The 10,882-nt window shown below is 38.0% G+C and overlaps 1 protein-coding gene across 1 annotated transcript; it reads right to left on the minus strand.

Annotated features, from left to right (window-relative positions):
- Positions 1–77: 77 nt before the first annotated feature.
- Positions 78–6,101, minus strand: spata7 (spermatogenesis associated 7). Its single transcript, XM_080042071.1, has 12 exons — positions 5,917–6,101; positions 5,036–5,098; positions 4,854–4,943; positions 4,658–4,705; positions 3,962–4,065; positions 3,092–3,540; positions 2,928–2,973; positions 2,256–2,377; positions 2,099–2,149; positions 1,622–1,699; positions 1,433–1,490; positions 78–1,281 (listed from the first exon to the last, which is right to left on the minus strand). Exons 1-12 carry the CDS (start codon positions 5,972–5,974, stop codon positions 634–636), a joined length of 1,815 nt encoding a protein of 604 aa, XP_079898197.1. The 5' UTR covers positions 5,975–6,101; the 3' UTR covers positions 78–633.
- Between the last annotated feature and the right edge of the window lie 4,781 nt (positions 6,102–10,882).

The following is a 10,882-nucleotide window of genomic DNA, read 5'->3' on the forward strand; positions in this document are numbered from 1 at the left end:
CCATATAGCCTTGTCTTAATAATCAGATGAAGGCATGCGAGAAGCAGAATAATATAATATTTATTGCAGCAGTAAAGACACTTTCTGGTAACAGTTCAATTCACAAATTTCTTTATAACTGAATAGTTTTTCTAGAAATCTGAATATGGAAGCTGCATCTACATCAAATTTAAGAGTGACTGGGCACACTCTTTGCAGCCCACTCAAGCTAAAGGATACCACTAATTTCTCACATCTGACAAGAGCAGGCTATGGACTATCTTTTGCAAATTTGTTTATCGTACTAGTAAGTTAGCATAGGGAAATCAGTTAGAAAATATTTTAAGAGCTGCGGAGCTCATTTATTGGCCAACTTCAAATTATCCCAAATGAGACATGCAAGGCTCTGATGTACTCTTTTTTGCTCATGTAACATTTTCATTCTGCTTTTGTATAAAATATTTTAATAAAGCAGACTGGAACTACAACACCACCTTGGTGTGGCAAGTAAAAACTTGGAAAACACAACCGCTATTAAAACACATTCATAAAACTATACTCTCAGAAGTTTCAGATATTACATTTCTAACTGCAAAATCACTCACTTAATCAAAACAATAAAAAGGACATTTAATCCCTGAATGCAGCGAAAACTCAAAAGAACTCGTCATCACTGACAGGAGCAACTGTATTTTTGTGTTGCTCGGTGGTCTCCACATAGTTGTCATGTGAATTTCTCGACACGTGAAGCGACTCAGACAAACTTTTCCCCAGATCCTCCAGCTCTTTCGACTGAACATCGTAAGTGACCTCATCTCGGGCTTGAGGTAATCCTTCATGGCTGTTTTCAGTAGTGTATTTATGGCTGTCACTGCTGACTTCATTGTTTGTTGTAGTGGTGCCTATTTGTTCTTCATGGAAGTCCTCTTCACTGTTTCCTGTATTTTCTGAAACATGCTCACTAAGCCCAGGGGAGCTGATGCCCTTTGCGAAACCTTCATCTTCTCCATCCTTTTCATTTGTTCGAGTAGGTGAAGCAGTCCTTTCAGGAGAGGGTAAGGGTGTAGACACCAGTATGGGACCAGTATGATCTGGCAAATCGCAGTATTTAATCAGTGACGTGTGCGGGAAGAGGTCATTGTTTTCTTTGGTCTTCACTTTTTCCGACTTTGATTCCAGATGTGGCAGGAATGCATCAAGCACACCGTTCTTCTTTTTTTCTAGCTCTGTACTGGAGGAGGATATGTTGGTTGGCTCTTCAAAATCTTTTCGCAGCACGTCCAGAAGGTGGCGCATTTTACCCTAAAAACAAACCACGCAAGCAGATGTCTGACAAAAAAGTTGCAGTACTTTGTGACAACTTTTGAAATCTTATCAAATATATTTATTTATAGCCGTAACCCGAACATTAAACAAGACTTGCTTAACATATTTGGTAATGTTATATGCTCACCTCATCAAGCTGATGCCGATTCATGTCAATATGGCGCTTTGTCACCCGGTCTATGAGCCTTGCAGAGGAAATACACTATTACACTGGATGCAGCAACTGGTTGTACATGTGCTGTACATATCTGTAAGCTAACATAAAGCATATACATTTCAACAAATAGAAGTTAATAGAATTTACTTATAGAAATACCTGTCAGAGACATGTCCCCTGGATAAGATATCCTCCGTTACAGCAGAAATGAATTCAAGGTACATTAATTCTTCTTCCCTGATGAAGAACAGATGAGAACTGTTTCACTCTCAGAGTCAAAGCATAGCGCTAAAATATTAACATAGAAGCATTATTACAGACAGCATACTGAAAAGTAAAACATTTCACTTGTAATCATGTTGCCTGGAGACTCAATGAGGTATTCAGGCAATGTGGTAACATTGTCCCATATTGATGCTGGGAGACTTAACTGACAGTGTTTTACATTTATCAAATTTGTCTTGTTTTGGACCGCAATTCTGCATTATAGTCAACGCTGAGTTTGTTTTTTTTTACTCCCAAAAGGGGCGGGGCCATGTCAGAATGCTGAAGTTCCCGGATGTGCCGGCCTGATGTCTATCAATTAAACATTGTGTATCCATAAAACATTACGGTACATTATCACAGAAAACTTACTCTGTAGATACATTCTTCATTATGGGCGAATTTCCACCTTCTGCTGAGATCCTAAAATACGAGAATGAAATGGTTTTAGAACTTTACACAGTAAGTACACAAGATAAACAATTATGCGCACAGTGCAATATGTTATTTTTCCACTGCATAGTTTTACCTGGACGATGAGTCAAATAAATCACAGTGTCTGCTCTTGTTTAGTCCACTCTGTTGTCTGGATGTTGAGAAATATGTGCTTGTGAACTCATCATCAGACCACTCGTGTTCTGTATTAAATCCCTGTAAACAGAAAAGTACTGTACAATGAGAAGGGAATATTCAATATTGTCAAGGCTGTCTCATGAATAAACATATAATGTGGATGTAAACACTGCAGTTACAAAGCTCTTTATGGTTTAAAGGGACAATAAACCACGCAAGGATTATTGACCGTGAGCAACATATAATTCTATGCCAATATTTTTCATAGTCATTTGAATACTAAACCACAGTATATCATCCGGTTCAGTTGATGTGGGTTATACTTTACTTGTTGCAGTAATTTTTACTGATGTGATTATGAAATAAAAACTTAGGCATGGATAACGTGCAGGCATTGTATAAACCATATATTATGCAAAATATCTTATAGATAAAAAAAGAATAGAAGACCTTGTAGGCCTTTAAATGCTATTTGCCTGTTGCCCACGCACTTGGCTCAAGACAAAGGGAGACTGAGACTGTACAAGACATCACTGTTATGGAAATGTGTCTAACTTAAAAATGAAAAGTAGTGTTGGATGCATTAGAAAATATATCTGAATAATCAAATTAAATATTAAAGAATTACCTGAGATGGCTCATATAATTCCTGTGTGTGTTCCTTGGATTTTGTGCTGCATAAAAAGAATGAATTTAAGTTAAATTACAGAATTTAAGTAATTTTTTCAGACATCAAAATACATGTTGAACATTTAGTTAATTGAACTGGTTTAATGACCCCATATCAAGTACCTTCCGTGATATGTCTCCTGCCGCATTAACCTAGACGTAGTGCAATCCTGAGTGGGTTTCCTCTGTGGTGCTCTGTAGTAGCGATATTGTGACAGGTATGAACTTGTATCGGATTTCAGGGTCTTAGGGGTGAACGGTTTGTGTTGGGTGAAGCGCTGGGAATGTTTCTGGAGCAAGTCCCCGCTGTACGTCTTCTGAACAGGGTCCTGGAAAGTCTTGTAGCAATTGTGATCCCCCGAAGCTTCCAGTGAATATGCTGACTGCAACCTGTGTGACGTTGCCTCAGCGCTCCGATACTTTATTTCTGAAGTTGGGCGAGTGTGATTGGGCTGGTCTGACGAATAGACCATCTCCTTGGCATGAAAGGAAGTGTTGAACCTCGGGCTGGAGACCATGGAACTTCTTGAGCAGAGGTAGCGGCTGTCATCGTACTCCACAGATAATCTACTCTAAAAAAGCCAACATGTTGTTTTTTGGTCAAAATCACTGAATATCTCCTCACAAATCCGCTACCTGTCCATATTGTGTATGCACGGTTTAAAAAAAATCCAGTGTAAATACACAGCTTAGGCTCTGTAAACAGGCATGTTGGGACCCCTTTGTTTACATACTTTGTTTACATACCGGTTTACATAGCCTAGACTGTGTATGTATACTAACACCAGATTTAGCGGATCGTGTGGAGATATTCACTGATTCTGCCAAAAAGTTATTTTAAAACACAAGCGATCTCCAGAATAGCTGACTACCCCTTTAATTTGGCTTTAAATTTTCTAATCAGGATTATGCCATGGCTACTGCATGAGACTTGTTGGCTTCATCACATGAAGCTATGAGAAACAAATCAGTGACGCTGCCTTGATTTCTTACCTGGGCTGAGGAGCAGGAGGCTCTGCTATTCCTCTGTGAGAGAGAGTGGGATGACTGAGGACGACCGCCTTTCCTCAACCGCTCCTTTCTTATCTGGTCATTGTCTGTAATCAGGCAAGGAAAAATGTATTCTACTTTTTACTGTACTGTACTTTGTTTCTCACGTACATGTCTTATTAAGAAAAGTTAACACCAGAATGCACTATCCACAAAACATTTTCCATTGGTGTATAGCTTAAAAAAAAACAATCTCCCACATCTCCTCAAGCTGCCATGTGACTATTTAACTTTCCTCACATAAACAGGCAAAGACTCAAACAACTCAATTCTGAAGTATGTTCAGGGGCAAGACAGCCATTGTGATAGCACACAGTCATACAAAATTGTATCCTATACTCAAATGTGAGGAGTGGCTACATTGTATTATTGCTTATTGAGGCTATTGTCAGTGCAGCAATTGCCCTCTGTCCATACTATGATTCATGTCTTCCTGAACCACTGACCACTGGCGCAAAGAGGTGAATTCAGAGAGAACATTTTGGTCTTTGATTCTGCTCACCGGTGAGGCGCCAATACCTGACCACTAGTGTTAGCGTCTCTACATTTAGACAGCTGAAAAGCATTTAATTATCATGCTATAAAACACACACACGCTAGTTGAAGTAATCATTTAATATTCGATACTTGGTTACTTACACTTAACACTGTGTGTCAAGCTCCTGGGTACTGAGGCATCAATGGCAGCTATGGAACAAGGCAAAAAGATCACAACATATTATTAATCATATTATCATTCAACAGAGATATGTTTAACCACTTGCAGGAATTGTAATGTTCAGTGCTATTGAATGTCAATGTAAGGATCACAATGTGTTTCTGCCATGAAGCTCACCTTTGGCTGAGTAAACCTTTTTGTAATGAGACACCATGTGGTCTTTAATTATGGACTGTGTCAACTTGCTGGATGAGCGAGGGCAGAAAGCTAAAAACACAAGACAGAGAACATCTTACAGTACACTGGGAAATTCAGCTATTTGCTTACTACTGATTAACATTGTGTAAGTTAATACTCACGGCTACTTTTCAAAGTCTGTCCTCTCAAACCAGAGCTGGACCCCAGTCCAGAAGACATACTCCCTAAAACATTTAGCTATATCATTTATAAAGCAAACATTTGATGCATACAGCTTATACAGTAAATTGAGCAAATTAACCGTTTACTGTTAATATCTATGTTAACTGAATACCCTTTTTATTGTTTGAATGTAGGTTTTAATTATAAATGATTTTAAGATCACTTTACGCTCTGATAACTTCTGGTGTCATTATCTGTAACATTTATTGATTGAACAACCAAAGATGAGTTCAGCAAGTTTTTAAATATTAAGTAATTAAATTAGTTTTTAAACACTGATGTATATTGATAAAAAAAAAAAAAATGTTGTTTACCATTATTTACATAAACCTTAATATATCTATTTATAGCTTTATTAGATTGTATTGTTTTACTGCAAATCCTGCTTATATATTTGAATAATAAAGTTCTTGAATCTTGTTTTTCAATTAAAATTTGATTCGAATCTATTTAAATCAAATAATTGTTTATATAGTTCGGGTTTACTGTAATAAAATGTAATACGATGCTAAAAAAACAACTAATACCATTGTGGAAATAGTCAACGTTTTCCTCGACACTGCAATCACACAACAATGTTAGTTCGCGTTAGTTTAAGCACCATGTTGCAAGCTAGCGTCTTAGTAGATCTTCAAGTTTAAGTCCTGACAACAAGCAGTGTGAATAAAGGGGTTTACATTGTCTAGAATGAGCCATAAAGCTGAGTGTATAAACAAGCACGAGTTTAGCTTTGGGAAGCTGCCTGAGCAGAATTTGAATTTGTTTCCTTCAGTCTATTAACTAGCCAGATAGCTAGCTAAAGCTAGCAGTATTTGCGTACCTATTCTCGATTCCATGATAATGTTACAGTCAGCGTATCCCATTTTCCTTGGACACATTGTGGAGCAGCGACGGCAGAGCTGGGATACATCGGGAAACTACAGTGTAGTTAACAGTAAGCATTTTAACATTCAAGTATCGCAAAGGTAGAAACCTAATACTAGTTTATAAGCAGATGAGAGGCGAGGCAAAGCTTCCCCGTCGCCATGCCGGTTGCTAAGATTGCCGTCGTCATCACGTCGGTGCGTAAGGACACGCTCCAGGCTGCACAGTACAGTGCACACTCTAGCCACGAGACTCTAGCACCCCCACGCGCATTGAAAAAACACCCACACATACACCTGAAACGACTGGGAAAGTGCACTGAAAAAACAACATGGCTAAAAGTATTTTACTCAAAAATGCCCCGAAGGGATTAATAATTATTTAAAATATTTTTCATGCAATAAATGTGTAACCAATATATCCACAAGCAATGGTATTGTTTAGGATAGATAGATAGATAGATAGATAGATAGATAGATAGATAGATAGATAGATAGATAGATAGATAGATAGATAGATAGATAGATAGATAGATAGATAGATAGATAGATAGATAGATAGATAGATAGATAGATAGATAGATAGATAGATAGATAGATAGATGTTGTGTTTTATCGTTGTAGGATTTGTAGGACTGCATAAAATGCACAAAAAGACCAGCCTATATTGTCCTCACTGGAGTCACTGGTCATAAAACACACTGGCATGGGAAGCCTACTTGAGCCCCTGTGCCTTACAATTAAGAGCAGGATTGCACAGAAATGGCCTCATGCTTTCACGGAATATGTTTATACAATTGTCCTACATGCAGTTCGACAAGACAGCAGCTAGAAAATTCAGGAAATAATCCATTTTATCATTACAGACTTGTGACTAATTGGCGATTATAACAGAAGGTGTTACTTTTCTCTGTCAAAGTTGTGTTGTAGGGGAGAACGGGGTAAGTAGGCACACGTTTTACTCTAGTGAGAATTGCTTATCACCTAAACATCTTTCAATAGTCATTCCTACATTAAATTGAAGCTTAAGGTGTTGGCTTGAAATGTGTACCCCTCACTTTTTCTATCTTATTGTAATAAAGAAGAAATTAATCATCAAAGACACCCTTACACATTGTGACAACCAACCCCATAAAGGGGTCGGTTGTCAAACACTATGGGGTTGTTTGTCACAATGTTATCTTAATGGGAATAATCTTAAAAAGAAGGCAAGAAAGTAGAAATAAATTTGAAAGTTTAATTGTTAGTTTAATTGTAACTTGTCTAGTTTGGGATGCACTGGGTTGTTTTGATTTTGTTGCCCTTTTTTCTTTTGCATGCTAGCTGCCTTTTCCTGCTCTATTCTTTCCTTCTCTGGGGTGTCAGTGAGGATACAGCTTGACAATTTATTTCGTTATTGGGTTCCTTTTCTGGCTGCAGCCTTGAGATAACATGTGACAACCAACCCCCCAAAAAATGTGACGACCAACCCCAACTTGAATTTCTTGCTAGCATCAAGGCCAACAACCATCTGACAACTAATTAGCTTGCTAACCACAATCTAAACTATAGTTTACCCCTCACACTTTGTATGGGTAACAAGTGTTTTGTTATAAACCCATTGTGTAAAAGCCTAGAAGAAAAATACTGAGGAGCTAAATATTTTCAATTTGACATGAAAAACACAAACAGTCATCTCACCTCAAATTCAGCAGTCTAACTCCAAGGAAGACTATGTAGGTGATCTCTGATCCCAATTCTGGATATTTACATACCAAAATTTCACAGACAGCGCCTTCTGGTTCCGAGAGATAACGATTGTGACAACCAACCCGTGTGACAAATTACCCCGTTCTCCCCTACACAACTCTCACTTATTATGGGAAGTTTATTTTGCAGGAGGTATTTTTGACTTCTTATAGTAGGCAGAGAGGCGTAACTCACAACCCTGACGATGGCTCTTTTCTATTCAATCCTTCAAAGTTGCCTCATTTACCGTCAGCTGCTGTGTGAAATATACTGACCAATGTGGGAAAATGCATTGTACATAAATCATGATTCAACTGAGTGTGAGTTGGTCAAGAGAACATTCTATCAGCAGTGTATTGTTTTGGCTGCAGTGTTCCTTGTATTGTTTGATAGACCTTTTAAACCCTCACGTCATACTAACAAAGGATTTTTTATTACATGTTAGTGACTACTTACCGCGTTTATGAAATGGTCTATTAATACCCAACGTTGCACTCTCAAATGGAATGACACTGGTGAATTACTTACTCCTAAAGCTTTCTCATGCTGATTAAGAATTGTAAACAATAGTTGTCTATTTTTCTTATACAGTATACAGGAGTCAAACATATTTTCAAATCATGATGAGCTGATACAATCTCTATTTGGCTTTGACTATGAATGTGGAATGGACACAACATTTCCAGTTTCGAACTGAATGAAACTGAAATGAACGAAATATATTCTGCTACATGTACTTTTCATCTAGGTTCCTTATTGTTCCAAATAAATCAAATTCAAATAACTTTTAATGTAATTACTTACATCTGTGTTTTACATTTAAAGTGTACAAAAAATAAGTCCCATATAGCTTCGCATTTATCCCCTCAATATACATCCTCCTTTGTTGGGGCATATTTACAGCCACAGATGCTCTGTTTCGAGGATTCCCTGCAGAACAGCGCATGTGGGATCAAATCGAAATAAACTAATGTGTGTGTGCATGTGTGTCCATGGTAATGAAGGAACATGTCGCCCAGGGCAACGGTGTGGCTCATTGATGTGTCTTTAAAAGTTGTTGGACAACTATGGAGCTTTATGGCACAGATGGGTAAGATAATGTAGGCTATATCAGCCTTTGTAGCAAATAAAAACTATAGTGGACTAGAAAACATAAATAATACTCATGTAACAGCACGCAGAGAGAGGAGGCCATGCCTTGAAGTATGAAAGCAGAGCAGAAGCATGACAAGAGGGCCCTGTGGATCAGTGTGAGAGCTGTCTCAGGTGGTGTCCTGCAGAACTTCCACCTGGCAAAGCTGAGGCATTCAATGGATGACTTCCAAAGACAGATGAAGGTATGGGTGGAGCTCAGAGAGCTGGATGGACAAGACCCAAAACCAATTCCTTGTTTTGGCATTCAGTCAAAAATGTTACTGATGCATTAATGTGTATGATGCATTTTACTGGCAGTGTTTTCGCTAATTTAAAATTATTCACTGTTGTGCAGTTTCGCTGTCCTTTGAGTATCATCTATTTAAAATTAATTTTTCACTTGTGATTATTCATTTTCCAAGTAGGGGAGAACGGGGGAATCTGAGGCATCGGGTAATGTGAGCCACCCCCTGTATCTAGGCAACGGAAAACATTTTTGGTCATGTGAGATATACGTTTTCAAGCCCCTCTCATTTCCCCATGGCCCTGAAAGAGAGGACCTCATGGTGCTGTGGTAAGCATGTTTTTTTCACCAAAATAGGTATTTTGCATGTAAAAGTACATTTTCTTGCTGTCAACTTAATCAACTGTTGTGCCAAAGCAAATGTATTCACGTAGAAAAACTTCTATCATACGTGTTGATGAACTACCAACATATGAAACCATGTGATGCTGATAACTGAAGATTAGCCTGAAATGCTAAGAGAGGTAGTTTTTTCTCAAATTGTGGTGGTGGGGGAAAGTGAGCCAAATGCTGTGGGGGAAAGTGAGACACTGTCTCACTTTCCCCCACCATGAGGCACAAGTTAAGTTTAGTCTTAAACATATTTTAATGTAATATTACATGTCATACACATTGTAGAAAAGCCATCATGCCAAGGAAATACACCAGGAAGACGACCTGGGGCAACCACACGGAAAGAGCACCTTCTCATCTTTCCCTGTAACCTTCAGGGCTGGAATGTAGAGTAGGCCTAGTTGTAGAGTATAACAGGCTGATGTTATAATCCAGTTGGGTCTTCTCCTGTGTTCTGAGTCCCAGGCTGTTCTCGCTGGTTCTGATTTTCCTATGTATAAACCCCCAGACACAAGCTGGCTCTAAGGGTCCTGTTTTCTGACCCCCAGACTGTGTTCTAATCTAACTGGTTCTATCTTTCATTTGAATCTTATTAAAACCTTTTGAATTATAATATGTTGTATTTGATTTTGTTCAGAGTTATTTTCAAGTGTTTAGAAAATTAGCTGTGCTTAATTGACCAAACCCCATCATTCTTTTACTAGTCCGACATTAGTTCTGGAATGTGTGGCTAGCTTTCAGGATTATAACTGTTACAATATGTGTTGTTATGGTAGTTTCAGAGTGGAAAGTGGTTTACCCCCAGCTGGTTCACTTTACCCCCTTGATTTTCCTGGTCTGGCTCAGTTTACCCCACAGCTGGGGTAAAGTGAGCCACATGACAACTGTTTTTAAAACAATCATATTTTCACTGCACTTTGTCTTGAAAAAATTCTGCTAATGCCCATTTCTAGGAAACATCCTGAATTAATGGGAAATGTGTAAATGTGAGTGATAAATCATTTTAGCTTGCTTAGAGGGGAGCAAATGTAAAAAGTGGCTCAGATTACCCCGTTCTCCCCTATAGCTAAAAGTTTATTAAGCTTATCAAGAAGTATGATAATTTTTAATGTGAAATGTTTTACTGTAAAATAAAGTTTAATAGTAATTCTACAGTCACACACTGCCAAAGCACAGTATTGTTTTGCATTTGGGGCATTTTGCATTAATTTGATGCATCATTTACTGTTAAGTATACAGTCAATTTATGATTTACTGTACAAATATCACAGTCAATTGTTGTGAAAGTAGTTCAAGTAGATTGCAGTACACTCATCAACTGTTTTACAGTGCAAATAATATTTTCTGTAAACATTTTGCCCTGGCTGATTTTAAATATCTCCATACACGTGCCTGTGTTATCTGACTTAATTCACAGTTTATAT

The sequence above is a fragment of the Ammodytes marinus genome (assembly GCF_949987685.1).
Source record: "Ammodytes marinus genome assembly, chromosome: 15".
Classification (NCBI taxonomy): domain Eukaryota; kingdom Metazoa; phylum Chordata; class Actinopteri; order Uranoscopiformes; family Ammodytidae; genus Ammodytes; species Ammodytes marinus.